The sequence below is a fragment of the Euprymna scolopes genome, chromosome 28 (assembly GCF_053919585.1).
Source record: "Euprymna scolopes isolate OS-2025 chromosome 28, ASM5391958v1, whole genome shotgun sequence".
NCBI lineage: Eukaryota > Metazoa > Mollusca > Cephalopoda > Sepiida > Sepiolidae > Euprymna > Euprymna scolopes.
The window spans coordinates 16242142-16263324 of NC_136509.1; the positions used below are offsets into that span (position 1 = coordinate 16242142).

Consider the following 21183-nt stretch of genomic DNA (forward strand, 5'->3'; position numbering starts at 1 on the left):
TTTTCAAATATACCGATAAACACTGTTTTTTGAGCCGACTAAACGTTACATTAAATAAAAAGGTTTGTATTACTAAACACAGATACGAAAAAGTTGTCAAAAAATAAATATATAACAAATGTTATCAAAGGTAAGATAAGATACTTTTCTACCTAACTGGATAAGATTTTAATGTTTTTATTTAATGTAAAATGTTTAATCGGTTCAAAAACATGCAGTGTTTATAAGTATATTTGAAAAATACAAATGGTGCAGACTGTGTTAAACACGTTAAGTTTGGGAAAATGAATTAAAACTATACAAAATACTTTTAGGAACTCACTCAATATATGTTACCGTGACATAGGCTGCCATATATTCGGTGGTTATTTAACAGTAATTTGTACAGTTTTTTTTTAGTTTTAATTCATTTTCCCAAACTTAACGTGTTTAACACAGTCTACCGACATTTGTAATTTTCAAATATAGCAGTAAACGTTGTGTTTTTCGAGCCGAATAAACATTTTACATTAAATAAAAACACTAAAAAATTATCCAGTTTGGTAGAAAAGTAACTTATCTTGCCTTTGATAATATTTGTTATACACTGTTTCTGGACAACCTTTTCGAATCTGTGTATAGTAATACAAACCCAATAAAAACACTAAAAATTATCCAGTTAGGTAGAAAAGTAACTTATCTTGACTTTGGAAACATCTACTTGTTATATATTTGTTTTTGTTGACAACTTTTTCAAATTTTGTGCAAGTACAAACCCGAAGGGGCTATTTTTCTGTCTATTTTTATTTTTGGTACCGCGCTATTTTAAAATAGTTTTTCCAAGTTAAATTTAAATTTCACGATATCTGGCAATTTTTTTTTTTACATTAGGTCCACCTCCACAATTGTTTTTAAAATGACTATTTTAAAGATTTTCCACTATGCTGAATAAGAAAATCCCATTTAAAATTTGCAGAGGCAAGTAGTTTTCGAGATATAAAGACCTTACTATGCACTATAATTCACTGGCGGCCATGAATAAATACCCCAAACTCCTCATATTAAGAACGGCTTTCAGAACAGACACCCCTAACCTCCCCATCGGCTTTTGGAATAAATACCACTATTCTCCCCATGGTAAGAACGGCTTTCGGAATAAATTCCCGCAACTTACCCATGTAAAAAATTGTGGAGGTGGACCTAATGGGAAAATTTACCTTTTTGTTTTTTAATAAATTGTTAGTTGAAAGCATAGAAGGCAGATTTGCCGTTTAGTTGTACAAATATCCTCAAACCAGGTAATCACTAAAAGGGACTCTTAAAGGTCGACACCGGTATCGAGCAAAAGTTTGTTTACATCCTTTACAAATTTAAATGAGTAAAATATAAGCACATAATTGAAAATGTGATCATGTGATTAAAATGTAATTTAAATTAACCATGTTGTTTAACAAATTAAAAAATATAATGCAAGATGAAGTTTTAAAATGATTAAATGATAAATATGTAGATGTTTTTTTTTTTTTCACTTATCGATTAGTCGTCAAATCGTGGTGGATATATTGAAACAACTACCGGAAGTAAAAACCTAATAGTCCTGCAGAAACAACTCACAGAAAATATTTTTATTTTATTTAACATTTTTACAATTTGATATATTAATTTATTTTAATAACATAAAGACATTCCTTGACTCTAAGGAAAGGCTGTCTGAAAATTTCAATTAAATTGGTAATGTAGAAATATGGTTTTATTGATAACGAACGAACCAAGAATTACACACATATATATATATATATATATATATACATATATATATTGCTCAAAGGCAGCATGCATATCGCAAATTTAACTGGCATAAGTCCAGTTCAAACAAACAGAAGTATATAGAAGCTAGAAGTAACGTTAAGAAAGAAATAGCGACAGCTAAGAGAGAATTTACTGAAACCACTAAAAAGCGCATCGAAGCACAAAAATTAGGAAATCGAGACTTCTGGAAAATCTACAACAGTGTAGTAAATAATGGGCAATCAACAATTCCCCCACTAACCAACAATCACGAGGTTGTTTGCTCAGCAACCGGCAAGGCTAATATGCTAGCCAGCCGATTGCCTCGAACTCCACACTGGACCCTTCCAACCACCCCCTGCCTGACTTTCCTTTGCGGAAAGACGCCACGCTAGATGATCTAAAAATCACCCCTGCTCAGGTACACGCTATCATAAAAAACCCTGACACTTCAAAGGCATGTGGACCTGATCTCATCCCAGCTGTGCTATTAAAAAAGTGCTCAGCCGAAGTAGCTCCAGTTCTCTCCAAACTCTACAACAAATGCCTTAATGAATCATGCTTTCCGGGCTGTTGGAAAACTGCTTCTGTGGTACCAGTATTCAAGAATTCTGGTGAAAGAACTGACCCATCAAATTATCGGCCCATTAGCTTCCTCCCACTTTTCGCCAAAATATTTGAAACCATAATTAACCATGCTCTAGTCCGGCACCTTACAGATGCTAAATTTCTGACTGACAAACAATATGGATTTAGACAAGCCCGTTCCACAGCTGATATCCTCACTGTAATCTCTGAATGTATATACCATTTACTGGACAAAGCAGGCGAGGGCAGAGCGGTAGCTCTAGATATATCTAAGGTTTTTGACAGGGTATGGCATGAGGGTCATCTCAGGAAAATTAAATCATATGGTATCACTGGTAGAATACTTAACATAATTAAATCCTTCTTAGATAAGAGAAAAATCCAGGTTGTCCTCGACGGTCGTACATCTAAACAGTGTGATATAAATGCGGGAGTGCCTCAGGGGTCTATCCTTGGACCTTTATTGTTCCTAATATTTATTAGTGACCTCCCCGACAAAACTGCCTCTGAGATGGGTATCTATGCTGATGACACCACGTTCTATAACAGGCATGACAGAAAAACAAATGAATACATATCTAAAGAAATGGCAAAAACACTAGAGGACGACCTCCAATCTGAAGTGGAATGGGGACAAAAATGGATGGTCACATTCAATGCTGCCAAGACTAAACTGGTTTCCTTCAATAATTACAAGAAACCTTCTCTGCCACCAATAGTAATGGTCAGTGACTCCCTGTCTGAGGGTACATTTTTCAAACTGCTTGGCCTAACGTTCACAGGAAATAGGAGTTGGAACAATTATATTGAAAACATTTCCAGGGCCGCTGTGAAAAAGGTAGGCTCTCTCTACCGTGCTAGAAAACTACTGACACCTGAAAGTATCCTGTACCTCTATAAGGCCACCATTCGCCCATGTATGGAGTATTGTTGTCACATTTGGGCTGGTGCATCTGCTGCTAGTCTCTCGCTCCTAGACAAGGTTCAAAAGAGAGTTGCCAATCTGATAGGCCCTAAACTAGCATCTAAGCTTCAGCCTCTGTCCCATCGACGAAACATTGCATCTCTCTGCCTGTTTTGCAAGTATTTTAATGGTGAATGCTCTGACAAACTGCAAACACTTGTGCCCCCATGACGTAGACACCCTCGACAAACCCGACAGGCAGCTAAATCCCACCCCCACTCAGTAGAGATCCCTAGATGTAAAAGATCTTTCTACTCTTGTAGTTTCTTCCCAGAACCGCTAGACTCTAGAATTCCATTCCAGGTCCCTGCTTCCCTAATTTTACTGACATGCAGAAGTTCAAGTGTAACGTGAACCGACATCTTGCTGCCCAAATCCCAACATAGTGCCCCAGTAGTTGCTGCCCATGATAGTAGCTCCCTACACCAAAGTGGCAATGTGCCTTGTTTGGGGTGAAAATGTAATAAAAAAAAAAAAAATAAATAAATAAAAAATATATATATATATAAAGCTGAATGTCTGTGTGTGTGTCTGGTTACAAATAGGCTCCTATATGGCTGACTATTTTAAAAAACTAATAACATATAATTATAGAAGATGTATTGAGACACAGGAATGGGTATGTTTGATCAGCCAGAACGGTGGTTCATTAAAACTGTGGGGTCTGCGTTCGCACCTGGTCCACAAAGTATGGAAATAAAAATTTAAAAATTAAAAAAAAAGTTTACAAGTGTTTTTGATATAGATGTACAGAAGAATACTTTGATAAGTATGCTTTAACTTAAATACGGATGGTATAATAGAATTGAGGGGTCTGCGTTCGCGCCTAGCCTTCATGGAATGAAAATAGGCACACACTTTAATAAAGACTTTTCATATCTATCTGCGTAAGTATACTTTGATAATTATGCTTCAGTTTGAAGAAATATGGTATAATAAAATTATGGGGTGTTCGTCCGCACCTAACCTCCATAGAATGGAAATATGTCACAAAGTTTAACAAGGTTTTTTAATATAGATCCACAGAATATTGTGATAAGTGTTTCAGTGTGAACAGGTATGGTATAATAAATTATGGGGTTTATCTATTTTATTTTTACTTTCATCATATTTTGCTTTGGTTTTGATACCTCCAAATTCGAAGCTATCTTTTTACAACCGTTCCTTTTCATAAGCTATCATACTTTCATAAATCAGAGTCCATTTTCTGTAGGCTGTTTTTGAACCCAATCAACGGCAGGTACTTTTGCTAGTATATGCATATATATATATATATATATATATATATATATATATTGCAATCATGAAGGGAAGACTTAAATTCATGATTAAAACGTTTAAAATAAAGTCAACGGGGTGAAGCGAAAAAAAATGGAGGAAAGCAATTGAAATACAGCAACGTCATATTACTCAAAGATCCTAGAGACTAATCACGCTCAAACCAAAGAGGCCTGATTAGTTTCTAGGATCTTCGAGTTGCTGTGTTTCAATTGCTTTCCTCCAATTTTTTTCCTTTCCCCATACATAACGTAACGCAACGTGATTTTATTTGTGCATATTTTCGATTCCCATTCGTCTTTTTTTTTTTCTCCAAAAACAAGTCCTTCCATATAGCTTTGATAAAGCGAGGGCGAAACCGGTCAGCTGACTCTTCCAATTTTTTTTTCTCTTAACCTTTTTTTAAACGTTTTTAATCATGAATTTAAGTTTTCCCTTCATAATTGTGTTATATAAATTCAGTACCCCTCAAAGGATTATGAAATATATAGTCATCTACATACAGTACTGTTTCGCTGTTTCACAACTAATAAGTACGGCTAGACAGGCAACTATATATATATATATGGATCTCTCTCTCTCTCTCTCTCTCTTTCTATATATATATATATATATATATATATATATATATATATATATATATATATATATATATCTCCAAGAAGTATATACGAAATCTTTAAATGGAGACTGTTCGATCTAATAATAAGCTCAACATGCAGGTGGAGCTTAAATACAAGAGGAAAAAACATTGAGAAAATCGATAGCATAGAATGAAAAATAGTATTGACGAAAATAAAGAGTTGTGGCGAATTTTTATGGTGCCAAAAGATGATTAAAACAAACATGACAGTTGTTAAGTTGATTGTTTTTTTTTTTTTAATGCAAATTAAATTTTGTGGTTTTCTATTTTCGTTCTTATTCCGAAGAAACACTCATTTAAAAAAAAAAAAAAAAAAAAAGGAAAAGGTGTTTCATTCTCAATTATTTTTGATTTTGGAATTTCAAAGAAATGTCCTTTCTTTTTTCTTTCTTTAGTTATAATATTTTTTTTTTTTTTTTTTTTGCCTTTATACTTTTTATTTTATTTTTCTTGTACATCTGTATATCTATTAAAGTATGTGTGTGCGTGTCTGTGTGTGGATACTTCTCAACTTATACACTCAACGGATTTTTTATCTACAGACTTGAAATTTGGTATATAGAGCATTCAGACACGTGAAAAACGTTTTAATCGGTTTTTATCCTAAAAAAAAAAAAAAAACGGGCTGCTAAGGGGTACAAATTTAAAAATTGGTACGTAGGAGTCGTCGGATTTTTATTTGTTAACTCTTTCACAAATGTTCATGCGTGAATGGTTCACATGACCGATTTATTATGTTAAAAATAAGTAAGTTTGTAAACACTTTGTAAAGATCGTATCAAGCTGGCCTAATGGTCATCGTACTTGACTCATTGTCTTTAGGTTTTGGTTTCGATCTCATTTCGAGTATTTTTTTTTTTTACAAGAATTGAATCGTTTAGAAAAACATAATACTCGCATGTTTCTGTATGAATTAAAATATAATATTTATGCATGTTTTACACATAAATATTGTTCTTTGATTTTTGCTTTCTTTCTATAAACATATATATTTTTCTATTTCATGGCTCACAAATTAGTTTCTAGTTTTTCTCGTGAGGATTGTTTATATTTTAATGTATTAATTCTTCTTAAATTGAAGTGTTAAATATGGCCATTGATTCAAAGTTAGATACAAAAATATAAATAACTAACTAAATAAATACTAAATACTAGCGCAATAAATAATAAAAAAAACAAAAATATATAGAAACCAAATATTATTAGGTTGGCGAAAAAATAATGTTTTATATATATAGTTGAACATCAAAAACCATGATTTTTGCACCAACCTAATATAAAATAATAATAAACTAAATAAAACGGGAGTAATAAGTAAATAAGAATTATGACTAAAAAATTGTAAATAGCTAAATAAAAGATGTATATTGACTAAATACAAAGTATAATACAAAGTAAAAACAAAACTGAATAACTAAAGAAAAATGTTATAGTAAGTAAATAAAAAAATAAAAACGATATAATAACTCTGTAGATACCGGGATATAGTATCTATGTAAATAAAGGGACATAATAACAACCATGTAGATACAGATATCATAACAACCATGTAGATACAGGAGTATCATAACAACCATGTAGATACAGGGGTATCATAACAACCATGTAGATACAGGGGTATGATAACAACCATGTAGATACAGGGGTATGATAACAACCATGTAGATACAGGGATATCATAACAACCATGTAGATACATGGATATCATAACAACCATGTAGATACAGAGGTATCATAACAACCATGTAGATAGAGGGGTATCATAACAACCATGTAGATACAGGGGTATCATAACAACCATGTAGATACATGGGTATCATAACAACCATGTAGATACAGGGGTATCATAACAACCATGTAGATACAGGGGTATCATAACAACCATGTAGATACAGGGGTATCATAACAACCATGTAGATACAGGGATATCATAACAACCATGTAGATACAGGGGTATCATAACAACCATGTAGATACAGGGATATCATAACAACCATGTAGATACAGGGATATCATAACAACCATGTAGATACAGAGGTATCATAACAACCATGTAGATACAGGGATATCATAACAACCATGTAGATACAGGGATATCATAACAACCATGTAGATACAGGAGTATCATAACAACCATGTAGATACAGGGATATCATAACAACCATGTAGATACAGGGGTATCATAACAACCATGTAGATACAGGGGTATCATAACAACCATGTAGATACGGGAATTTCATAACAACCATGTAGATACAGAGGTATCATAACAATCATGTAGATACAGGAATTTCATAACAACCATGTAGATACAGAGGTATCATAACAACCATGTAGATACAGGGATATCATAACAACCATGTAGATACAGATATCATAACAACCATGTAGATACAGGAGTATCATAACAACCATGTAGATACAGGGGTATCATAACAACCATGTAGATACAGGGGTATCATAACAACCATGTAGATACAGGGGTATCATAACAACCATGTAGATACAGGGGTATCATAACAGCCATGTAGATACAGGGGTATCATAACAACCATGTAGATACAGGGATATCATAACAACCATGTAGATACAGGGGTATCATAACAACCATGTAGATACGGGAATTTCATAACAACCATGTAGATACAGAGGTATCATAACAACTATGTAGATACAGGAATTTCATAACAACCATGTAGATACAGGGGTATCATAACAACCATGTAGATACAGGGATATCATAACAACCATGTAGATACAGGGATATCATAACAACCATGTAGATACAGGGATATCATAACAACCATGTAGATACAGGGGTATCATAACAACCAGGTAGATACAGGGATATCATAACAACCATGTAGATACAGGGATATCATAACAACCATGTAGATACAGGGATATCATAACAACTATGTAGATACAGGGATATCATAACAACCATGTAGATACAGGGATATCATAAAAACCATGTAGATACAGGGATATCATAACAACCATGTAGATACAGGGATATCATAACAACCATGTAGATACAGGGATATCATAACAACCATGTAGATACAGGGATATCATAACAACCATGTAGATGCAGGGATATCATAACAACCATGTAGATACAGAGGTATCATAACAACCATGTAGATACAGGGATATCATAACAACCATGTAGATACAGGGATATCATAACAACCATGTAGATTCTGGGGCATAATAACAACCATGTAGATACAGGGAGATCATAACAATCATGTAGATACAGGGGTATCATAACAACCATGTAGATTCAGGGGTATCATAACAACCATGTAGATTCAGGGGTATCATAACAACCATGTAGATTCAGGGGTATCATAACACCCATGTAGATACAGGGGTATCATAACAACCATGTAGATACAGGGGTATCATAACAACCATGTAGATACAGGGGTATCATAACAACCATGTAGATACAGGGGTATCATAACAACCATGCAGATACAGGGGTATCATAACAACCATGCAGATACAGGGGTATCATAACAACCATGTGCATACAGGGGTATCATAACAACCATGTGGATACAGGCGTATCATAACAACCATGTGGATACAGGGGTATCATAACAACCATGTAGATACAGTGATATCATAACAACCATGTAGATACAGGGATATCATAACAACCATGTGGATACAGGGGTACCAGAAAGTGTGTAAATAGAAAAACAATTTGTGTCTCCTCTCTTTAGTAAAGCGATGTGTACGTATGGTTTGTATGGACGTTAATCATCTCTGCCGTGTGAATTCCCTAAATGGACATCTCTCGCTTAATTTCCACCTTTATTTTCTCATGTGGCCTCCCTCCCTCATCTGACCTTAATGCTGTATTTTGCTTTTCTTCATTATTTCTGAATCTGTTTGCCAGTCGCCATATTCTTTTCTGCTCGAGAAAGCAATAATTGTAAATCCCTTTGACCCTCCACTTGATTAAGTTTGTCTGAATGAATTACAAACATATGGCAGAGGGACAAGAGAAAAAGAGTTATGGTGGCATTTTCTTCTGCAGGAGGAATAGGGTCAAAATGTCCCTTACTGTCTTTAAAAGAAAAACACAAACTTACATTTTCCTCCTATATATATATATATATATATATATATATATATATATAACTACTTCATTTACTCATATAAATTAATATCCGAAAGTATAAATTTATGCGTAAACTTTAATTATTTACTTCAGCAGTACTCAATACGTAGGTAGAGCTAGGTAGTATGTTATAAAATATATATAGCGATTAAGCTACACAGAATATTCTGCATTTCATCCACGCTAGGATTCATCAGACATAAGCCTGATGAATCCCAACGTGGATGAAACGTGGAATATTCTGTGTAGCTTAATCACCATATATATTTTATAACTTATATATATTTATATAAATTTGTATACTTTAAAGAATGAAATCCCGTCTTGAATATTCAAATAAGTCAGATTTTTGTAAAATGTGAACAGTTTTTAATTATGTGACGTAAATATTTCCCAAAGTTGCAGCTTCTTTAAAGTATTGTAACAGGTTTAGAGGCCATAAAAGTTTTAAAAAGTTCCAATATTTCAGATTTACATTTAAATTTTATCCAAACTCCGCACCAATGTAGCAAGATTCCCTTAATTTAAATTTCTTATTAGAGCCCCTTAAGCTTATATCTTACATTTTAGGCATTTTCTATAACCAAAATCATGAAGTGGATGTTGATCACAATTGGAATAAGTATTCTAGACATAATGTTTAGTATCATTATATTTTAATTTTATTCTTTTTAAGGAGACATAGGAATAGTGCAAAACTTTTTTGTTTAGGGTATAAATTTTACCGATCCTGGAATGGCTAATTCTTCTATTACTTGTATAAAATGCATCGTTTGAAATAACTGATGCGGTTTTGACTTTTAATAGAACAAAGATTTGATATGCCGTAAAGCAAACTAAATTTTAATGCCATTGTCTTTTTGATTTCTTCTTTCTTTATTTAGACTGGAATTCTCCAGACAAAAAAGTCTGAATTCTTCATTGAACCCGTGAAGGATCATCCAATCAAAGAAGATGGTAAACACCCACATATTGTCTACAAACGCTCAGCTCTACCTCAACATTTGGATATTCATCAAAATTCGGGGACCTTCAAACAGAAAGGCATGCAAGGGTGTCCCTTGAAAGGTAACCTATAATATAAGTCTCACCTGTCTGTTAAATGTATGTATGTATGTATGTATGTATGTATGTATGTATGTATGTCTCACAAAAACTTTCGATAGAAGTGACGGATTTTCATGAGATCGGTATCGGTTTGAAGCTCACCCTTCGGACAACAAATATCGAAAAATTGGCCAAAAACATTAATTCCTTCACCCTCAACTGGGCACTTTTTTCAAGGATCGCTTTTTTCGCTGACGTTTTCTGCAAGTCATTCAAAGCTTGTGTAAATGACGTCGCATAAAACGCGTTATTTGACCGCCCGTGACGTCACAACCAGGGTAGGCTCATTGTTGTTTTTTTCGCCTGTTTTTTCTCTGGCACGTTACGGGTTCGAGCCTGCTTAATATTTTTTTTTGTTTATTTTTTGCTCAACCAACACCCTTACACACACCTCTACTTTCTTTTCCGCCTTTGCATCATGGGTTCGAGTGTGCTTACTACTTGTTTTTTTTTTTTTTTTTTCTCAACACACACCTCCAAACACCCGGGCAATGCCGGGCACCCAAGCTAGTCTTGTTTTAAGAAACAATATTCTGAGATATAATGATTGGCCCTTCTTGACAGCTTTCCCTCTTTTCAGGTTGATGTCGAGCGTCCATATGCATGTAGATGGCTCTTCAGCTCAGCTTTACTCTTGCATAATCATTCACAGACAAGGTAGTGGAACTTTTCAGTATTTGCTGGCTCTTGTGGAAGGGATTTATTATGCACCTTTGAATGTCTCGTCCAAACGTATGCAGATTTACAGACCAATCCACATATATTACAACAATACGAGTGGTCTGGGTGGCAGCACATCCTCATCAAATTATTGGTCGTGCCTTTTTTTTTTTAATTATTTTACTTCAGTTAGTTTTAAGAGATCAAGGGATCTAACTCTTCCTGGAGCTAACACTTGATCCCTATATCCAAGAACTCTTTTAAGAATAGACGCTGTTCCTTTTATAGTTGCTATCCCTATTTCGTTACAGCTTGGTCTTTCAGAGATTGCTTCCAAGTATTTCTGAAGATTCTTTTTAACTAGGCCAGTTGCTCCTATCATAACCGTCATAATGTTTATTTCTTTCAGAAACGATGTCCTTTTTAAATGATCTTTTAGGTCCTGATATTTTATCTTTTGGCATTCAGCTTTAGTAAGATGGAAGTCATTTTGGACTGTGACATCAATAATGAGTGCAGTTCTTACGGGCTTGTTCCATATTACAATGTCTGGCTTGATGGCCTTGTCTTTAATGTATCTGTCCACCTGTATGTCTTTGTCGTAGAACGCGGTCACTTTCCCATTTTATGTTACCAGTGGTGGTTTATGTTCCCAAATAATCGATCCGTTGAGTCGCACATTTCCTCAGATCTTCCAATGGAGGTATTTACATGCTTTGTTGTGGCAGACAGTGTGAAGACCATCTGCCAATAACATTGGGCATCCAGACATGTTAGGTGGCTTGGGCTCTCAATCGCTGAGTGGCTAAACCTACACTGGCCATTTGTTCACTAAATCAGCTTTAGGTAGAAGAAATCTGCCACAGAGTGCACATTTCAGTTTTTGTCGAAAGTTGTCAGGAACTGATTCTATATTCCGAGATATATATATATATACTAGCCAAATTCAAAGCCATGGTACCTACCTTAAGGTGTGTCACACTCAGCTCCGAAAGCAACCGGGGAAAGGACGCCAACATTGTATGCAATGCTCAAGGTGATCAGGTTTTTCATGTTCTGACCTTCTTTCACAATGCCGCTAACGTCCAAAGGGAAAGTCAATTTAAAAGCCCTATAGAGTGACGGATGAACCAACACTGGGACACTTCCCTTGCATTGTTTTGAGAGTTTGTCAAGGGAAGGGTCATTTTTCCTAATGAGTTCAATTCCCAGAGTAGCCTCTTCAGATACTACCCTTTGATCTTAGCCACAAGTCTGACGAGATGCGATCTTTGTCAAAAGTTTCCCGGGTTAGCCAAGAACGGCTCATTACTTTCATATCAGTTTCGCTTTTATACGAAAAAGCCGAATCAACATGTGAGAAGCTAAAATAGCAATAATTTTGTAAAGGTCGATGTAAATAAATCTAGACACGATACACGTTCGTAAATCGTAGATATTATTATCTAGGGGGTATATACACAATTCAAAGCGATAGTAACCTCCTCCCCGGGAACCCCAGAAAAAAAAGCCTTTCTTGGACATACAAAAACTCTCGCGCGCATTTTGCCTTTTATATATATATATATATATATAGATAAGTAGAGCCAATTTTCTATCGATTATTATATTGTACCCAATAGATAGTAATGATTTCAAAATAAAAAAATGTCTTGGTTACATTATGTTAGAATAGAAACCAAAGTATACAGCTTTCCAACCTTGTCCAGGTTAGCGTATGCTTTGGTTTCTATACAAAAGCAGAAAAAAAAATGACGTTTAGTTTCATGACTGCTAATTAGCGCATGCGCAGAAAGAAATAGGTATAGTAGACTTATACCAAACCATGGTCAATGTTTTTTGTTTGAATTTTGACCCCTTCACAGCTGTTTTCCCAGCGAAAAACCAAATTGAAAGTGTTCCACAGGTCCAAACACCTTATATATCAAGCTTCAAGACTGGAGACTAAAAATTCAGAGAGGAGTTTGGTAGAGAATTTCCGCACACACAGGAACATACACACACATACACACACATACGTATATATAAATACATGTGAGTTTTCTAAAACTGTTTCATTCTAAATGCTACACAATTATACACGATGTAGAAAATATGCATAAATAGAACTGGGCATAATAGTTAAATGAAAGCAATCATCCAATAAAAAATGAATAATTAATTAAAGTTTATTTTGCAAAGAATATGCAAATTAGTTTACCTCTATTTAATCTCTCGCATATGCATAACTGAGTATATTAAGTTCGTTTTAATAATTTTTAAATAGAAAAAGTAGGCATTTAATATCAATGTGAGAGCGAGAAAATAATTCAACTTTATAGGTATATAGATATATGTACACACACTTTTTTAGCGACGTTGACCTTGGTCGGTACGAAAATAGATGACCATTTATGAATATCTAGTATTATATGTACATGGGAGAACTCTCTGCTTATCTCGGCATTATTTTAGTAGTCCAAGACTTCTGCTTGCCACTAAACTCAAGAAATGCCTATTCGGGAGAAGCGTGGTTAATGATCTTAAATGTCTTTCGCATAATATATATATATATATATATATATATATATATATATATATACTAGCATTTCAGCCCGGCGTTGCCCGGGTGTTTGGAGGTGTATGTTGAGAAAAAAAAACGAAAAAGAAAAAGCGGTCAATTTTTTTAAACTTTGACCCCTATTATGTCCCCTTAACATTTATTGTTTTGGACTCAAATCAAGTTATTAAGTTATATCCATGTCCAAGGAACCTATATCTAAAATTTCAAGTGTTTAGACCCACAATTGGCGGAGGAGTTTGGTAGAATTCTCAAAGGTCAAATCGTTGAACTTTGACCCCTTGCTCGGGTGTTTGGAGGTGTATGCTGTGCAAAAAAAGCAAAAAAACAAAAAAAATGGTTAATTTTTTAAAACTTTGACCCCTATTATGACCCCTTAAAATTTATTGTTTCGGGCTCAAATCACTTTATTAAGTTAGATCCATGTTCAAGAAACCTATATCTAAAATTTCAAGTGTCTAGACCCAAAATTGTCGGAGGAGTTTGGTAGAGTTCTTAAAGGTCAAATCGTTAAAATTTGACCCCTTAACAGCCAAATTTCTGGCTGACACCCGTCACATCGATTTTCCCAAATCTCAGTACCCGGTATTTCAAATTTCGAGTCTATAGACTAAAAATTGACAGAGTTATTGCGTAGGGAAATGTACACAGACAGACAGACAGACAGACAGACAGACACGTTCACTTTTATAGATATGTAGATAAGTTAGAAAAATATATATGGCAATTAAGCTACACAGAATATTCTGCGTTCCATTCACACTAGGATTCGTCAGGCTTATGGGAAGATTTGTTGTAGTCTCGCGTTTTTATATAAGCATATTCTATTGAATTTTTAGTTAGCCAATCAGCTTCCTAGTTTCCACCGCTCCCTTCCTAATCAGCCAATGAGCAGGCACTTACAGAACAAAGGCCCAGTTGATCTTATGTTGAACCCTTCCTTTGTGTGTGCTTTTTTAGTAGGGAGTGTAGATATCTAGTGACTTGACCTATTTTGAACCTATATGTAGTTAAATGTGTATGTGTTTTTTTAGTATTATGTTAGTTTATATATATATATATATATATATAATAGCAATAATAATTATAATAACAATAATAATAATAATAATATCCATAGGATAATCCTAACTAGAAGAAAACTGTTCAATATTCGAGATAGAGCTTCGCTATATGAAGTTAAAATTTTGTAAATTAGAATTTAAAACATTTATTGTGAGAAACAAGGGATAAAAATTATACGTTAGCATTTAAAATTCAAACTAATTTCTTTTAACCTTTCAAGATATAGCTTCTACACCTACGCAATTTCTCATGCAAGAATTATAGATTAATATAATTTGGATTTCCCAAGTTTGCAGATGGATATTTCACAATTGGATTTCCGAATAATACCATCGGGTCTACGCTTACCATATAAGTTTCAATCAACTCCACTATTTTTTGGATTTTATTACTGTTCTATTTTTCAACTTCGTACGTGGACTTCAAATTGGATATCCCTTTTTTTTTTATCTATATCTATATATCTATACAAGTGAAAATGCATTTGTATGTGAAATTTGGTATGTAGGATATTCAGACACGTGGAAAACTTTTAAATCGGTTTTCATCCCCCAAAAAGGGTTGCTAAGGGGTCAAAATTTGAAAGTTCGTACTTGAGTCAACGTAGTTTTATCTGTTTGTTAACTGTTTCACAAATGCGCATGCACGGCAGTGAAACATGACAGCTTCTTTATGTTAAGAATAAGTAGGTTTGAAAAAACTTTGTAAGAGTGTGTCAAGTCGGTCTAATTGTTATCGTACTGTATTCACCGATTTTAGGTTTTGGTTTCGATCTCAGCTGGAGTATTTTTTTCTAACTTACAAGAAGTGAACGTTTTAGAAAAAAACATAATACTCGCATGCATATGTCTCCGTTTCTGTATGAATTAAAATATAATATTTATGTGTCTTTTGCGACCGGGCAACGCCGGGCGACTTTCTAGTGTTTCTATATTATCTAAAAAAATATTATATCTTTTATACTCTGAAGTTTTCAAACTGTGCTTACTGGAAAAATTATAGCTAGTCTATATAAATGACATTTTCCTGACTGTTTTTCCGCTGAGGAAAACTGCGAGTTAATTGAGATATTTTCAGACAAAAATCAAAGCCTTCTAAAAAGCAATTTTTTTTTAAATTTAAAAAATATTAGAGCCTCACTGTTAATACGAACGAAGTATTTATAAAAACAAAGCTCGTATTTTATTAATGAATAAATTTTCAAATTAAAAAAATAAACAAACTTCGGACATTGTTGAGAAAAAAGATTTCCAGTATTTTTTTTTTTATTTACACGATACTTGCAGTGAACAAAAAGACTATATATTCGCCATTTTTTAAATGTATTTATTGATATCTAAATATATAATTGCTCTGGAATTAAATATTAGTAAGGTTTAAACTTCCAATACCCATTGAGCTCTACCCTTGAGTTGACTACATGACATAAATATATTCACATATGAGACGGAGTTTTAGGGTTTTGTGCTTTTGGAGCACAACCTAAGAAAATAAATAATTCAACACGAGCTTCTGATACAACGAACACAACGACTTCAATAAATGTAACAAAGAAAAGGTTTATTCATGCGAATGTTCACAGGGTGATATTATCCCTGGGTAAAACTGGACTCTGGCCACCTGGTGCTATCGCGGTAGTTATTCCCAGTGGGAATCGTCGATACCGGATGAAATAATACAGAGGTGGAGAGAGAGCGAGGAAAACGGTCCGATCTGCTTGGCGTCTCTCTCGGTAAGAAACAGTTTTTTCCTTCAAACCGGAATCTGTCCGATTTCCTTAGGGGAGAGAAAGGGTCAATGTGTCGTACCTCTGACTGGCCAGTATATGGCCAAATAACACAAGGGAGAGGCATTGACTTGCGAAAGAAAAAAAGTTCCATTTGTTTCTGCTACAGACTACAACTTGGATGTCTCCAAGTCCAATGGTAACAAATTCCTAATGAACCGCCCCCTTAATTAAACACTTCATCAAATCTCCACACTAACGTAATGTACTTGCAATAACCCTTATCCCTGAGTGGCTTCCGGGCCTTGATAAGTGGTGATCACTGTGTAAAAAAAAAAAAGTAAAAGGCATAGTCACACAATGTGCATATATTGTCGCCAAGAGATAAGTTGGGTTCGGTGTAACAACGGTTGTGTAATATTGTTAAATCGCGACCCCAACTGTCAGGAGTTAAGTACTAAAATATTGTGAACTTGACAAAAATTCTCATATGCATAAATTAATCGAACCCTTACGTATTTTCTAAATCTAAATAAAACAATCTTTACATAACCAGTAATCTACGTTTATGCAAAGCAAAAAACATGTGTCCGTCTTGAGATCACCAGATTTTTCAGAATAGACAACCCCAGGCCCCTCATATTAAGAACGGCTTTCGGAATAGACACCACAAACCTTCGCATATTGAGATTGATTTTCAGAATAGACAACCCCAGGCCCCTCATATTAAGAACGGCTTTCGGAATAGACACCCAAAACCTTCGCATATTGAGAATGATTTTTCAGAATAGACAACCCCAGCCCCCTCATATTAAGAACGGCTTTCGGAATAGACACCCCAAACCATTGAAAAGTACTTGTCTTTGCCAAATTTAAATGAGATTTTCGCAATCAGCATAGTCGAAAACTTATAAAATTCGTCATCTTAAAGAAAATTGAGGAGGTTGAGCTAGTGTAAAAATTTACCCATAAAAAAACAATTTTATTGTTTTCTGTATAAAGGGACACAATTCGGTTAATGTTTAATTTTTTTAGCACGATTGTAATCTGTAGAGTGCGCCGACAATCAGTTAATATGTTTAATTTTGTTGGGTTTTTTTAAAAACGCCAACCGATTAACGTTTACTTTTGTTTGTTTTTCAGTACGATTGTAATTTGTAGAGTGCAATGAAAATCGTTTTATTTAGTTAGTTTTCTAGCACGAATTTCTTCTGTAGAGGGCGATGCCATATTTTATAATTTCTGGAGCATTCGTTTATTTATTGTAGAAGTAGATTCCAGAACATGCGAATGGTCAGGTATTAGCCAATCCAAATGGGATGAATTTGAGAAGGGAGAATTTATTATTTGGAATCGGGGAAATGGAAAGATTATGTTATGCATGTATATAATAATCAATTAATGGCAGTGCAAGCACAATATTGTAGGGAAATATATAATTTGACCCGGTCTCAATTGGTAGCAGTGGGAGCACTAAATATCGAAAGAGAGAAATAGGAACTTCTTCCTCTGTAGATGTGGCGATTGTGATGGTGTTGCTAACCAAATGTAATGTAGCATGTTATTATCACTAGTGAATGTGGCAGAAATGATGGACGTAAGCTGCATAAGTTAGTTAGGGTAGATGTATTAAATTTGTATGTGGCATCTGTTGTTACAAACATACGTTACTTTGGTTCAGAGGGGAATTTCTGCAATCAAAATATTATATATGGTGATGGAGATATTTAGAGATTTATAAAAAACTGGAATTAGAATCAATGCTTGTATCGGAATCAGGAATTTACTACAGAATCGATAATTGTATCGAAATTGGGAAAATATTGGAATAGTCCCTTCACTAATATATATATATATATATATATATATACACACACACACACCAGGCGTACAAAAAGTAATGTCTCCTATTTTTTTCACTTCGTCCGAATGGATCAGAGGGGAATGCAATTTGCATTGCTATGATATCTGGACTTATGCATTCATGACCTGAAACTTTCATCCTTCCGTTGCAGATATTGACGATATGAGACTCTAAGAAAGCAACCTCATCAGAAGCAGAGATGTGTCACCAAATTCCTGACAGAAGTTCATTGAGAAGAGAGATGACTATGTAAAAAAAAAAAAGAAATAAATTATAGGGCACAGAAGGTCGCTCGTTTTAATGATACAACTCTCGTCTTTGTAGCTCTTCAACATTTTAGTAAAAAATATAGGAGACTCTATTTTTGAAACTATCTTTGTGTGTGTGTGTGTGTGTGTGTCTGTGTGTTTATATATATATATATATATATATATATATATATATATATATAATGAGAGAGAGAAATATATAGTTACATAATCACGTACCGTTGTTTGATTTGCAAAACTGTCTTTTAGGAGTGGCTGAGAGTAGTTTATCGCTTTGTGAATGTCTTGACTCGGCAATTATTTCTTACTTACTCTAACCATTTTTTTTTACTTCAACCATACAACGCTGTTAAAGTATTTCCTGTTTGTAATTGGTATTTATTAGAATTTTTTCTTAGCTTAATATTATCTCATTTTTAATTTTGTTCTTTATTTTAAAAAAAAAATCATTAAATAAAAAACTTACTCATCAAATTTTATTGCGTGAACGGAATTTTTGGAAAATGTTCAACAATTTTATTTTCTTTCAATTGGGTGATACCCCGATACCAAGAAGTCATGAATCTAATGAAGATCTTAATACATCCGTTGTTAAACTGCAATGTTCCAGACGAAGTATTTTAATTTTGTCATCCAAAAAGACTTTTTAAGCTTCCGAAATTATGAAAATTGACAGAATAAGTAGAGAATTGTTTACTTATTAATTGTTCAGTATTTATGCAGAATAAGGACCGTGCTATCGTCGGAATTTTCCGGCCATTTTACGTAAAACGCAGAAAGGTGCCGAAATGTTGCGTCAATGAAATCATAGGAACCAACGTCGTTTAAGAAAACATTTTTAAAAACAAGTTGTAGTAGTGGGTGGCGGGAAATCAAAACAACAATAGGCAGTCCGGGTGGAGAGAGGTGTTGTTAAAGAAAAAAAAAGTGGTAGTAGGCAGGCCGGCAGTCAAGGTTGAACCCGTAATGCAAAGGATGAAAAAATGTAACGTTTTAGATGATGCGTCCATGGCGAAACTAAAAGTCGAGAGCCTTGTGAAAATGTTGATGAAAAAAACGACCCCTCCTTGTAAAAAACGGTCGAGTTATAGGTGAATGAATTAATGTTTTTGGCCAATTTTTTTATATTTGTTGTCAGAGATGTAGAGCTTCAAAACGATACCAATCCCGTGAGGATCAGTCGCCTGTGTGGAAAGTTTTTGGCAGACACACATACACACATTTTATCTATTATATATTAGACTAGCGGAGGGTGCCCGGCGTTGCCCGGGTGTGTGTAGGTGGTGTAGTAAGGAACCCTGCAGAGATGGAAGAAAAAGTGGAATTAGTGTGTGGGGGGAATCAAAACAACAGTAGGCAGCCCGGGTGGAGAGAGGTTTAAAAAAAAAGTGGTAGTAGGCAGGTAGACTCGAACCTGTAACGAGAAGAAGAAAAAAAAGGTTAAAAAAAACGTGACGTCTTCGCCGATGTCTCCAAGCATTGAAATTAAGCGTAGTCAATCCAACCAAGATGATGACTTTGAAAAAAATGTCGACGCAAAAACCGACTCCTCCTTGTAAAAAAACTACGGGGTCAAAATTGAATAATTGTTACGTGAGGATCATAGAATTTTTATGTGTTTGTTAACTACTTTGTATGTGTGTGTATGCGTGTGTGTGTGTGTGTGTGTTTCATAAAAAATTAACGATGACATCTGCCTGCACGTGTTTTTCCTTTGATCTTTTCTTCATTCCTGATTAATTTTCCAATCTCTGACTGAAACTGCTAGATGTACTTCCGGTTCCTTCTTTTGAGGCAGTCGTGGATGGGTATTGAGTAAAAATATGCTGCACCCAATCATACTTTTACCGCCATAAACATTCACTAAATATTTAAAAATAATACTTGTTCTTGTATATACAGGTTATCTCAACATGAACTACTCATTTTAAAATATGAATTACTTCCAGGCCTCCCGGCGTTTCCCGGTTGTAAAATACGCATAAATATTATATTTTAATTAATGCAGAATTCTTATTTCTTATAAACAGAAATACCATAGGTATTAAACGTAACGTTAAATTACTTTTTTAAACATGAAGTAAAAAAGGAAAGAAACGGAAACATGTGCATGAGTACATTTTTTAAACGCTTCATTTCTTGTAAGTAAAAAAAATTGAGCTGAGATCGAAACAAAGGCCTAAAGGCAGTGAGACAAGTACGATAACCGTTAGACCAGCCTGATAGGCTTTAAAAAGGGTTTTCAAATCTACTTATTCTTAGTATAAGTCATGTGAACGATTCACGCATGCGCATTCGTGAAACAGTTGACAAACAGATAAAAATCCAATGACCCACCCCACGTAACAATTATTAAATTTTGACCCCATAGCAGCCCTATTTTTTGTTATCAAATTTTTATGTTTGTCAACTGCTTTATGAATGCGCATGCTGAATCGTTCAGTTTATTTGTTAAGAATAAGTAGGTGTGAAAACGCTTTTTAAATCATGTCAAGCTGGCCTAATGGTTATTGTACTTGCCTCACTGCCTTTTTCATCTATTGACTAAAAAGTT

At 34.4% G+C, this 21183-nt stretch overlaps 1 protein-coding gene across 1 annotated transcript in view; it reads left to right on the forward strand.

Moving 5' to 3' along the window:
- The window catches only part of LOC145249495 (A disintegrin and metalloproteinase with thrombospondin motifs 6-like), a 733443-nt gene that overhangs the window by 237467 nt on the left and 474793 nt on the right, over positions 1-21183 (forward strand). The window contains exon 3 of the mRNA XM_080111103.1: positions 10263-10446. Within this exon, the coding sequence (XP_079967229.1) occupies positions 10263-10446 (184 nt within the window). The remainder of the gene's footprint in view (positions 1-10262; positions 10447-21183) is intronic.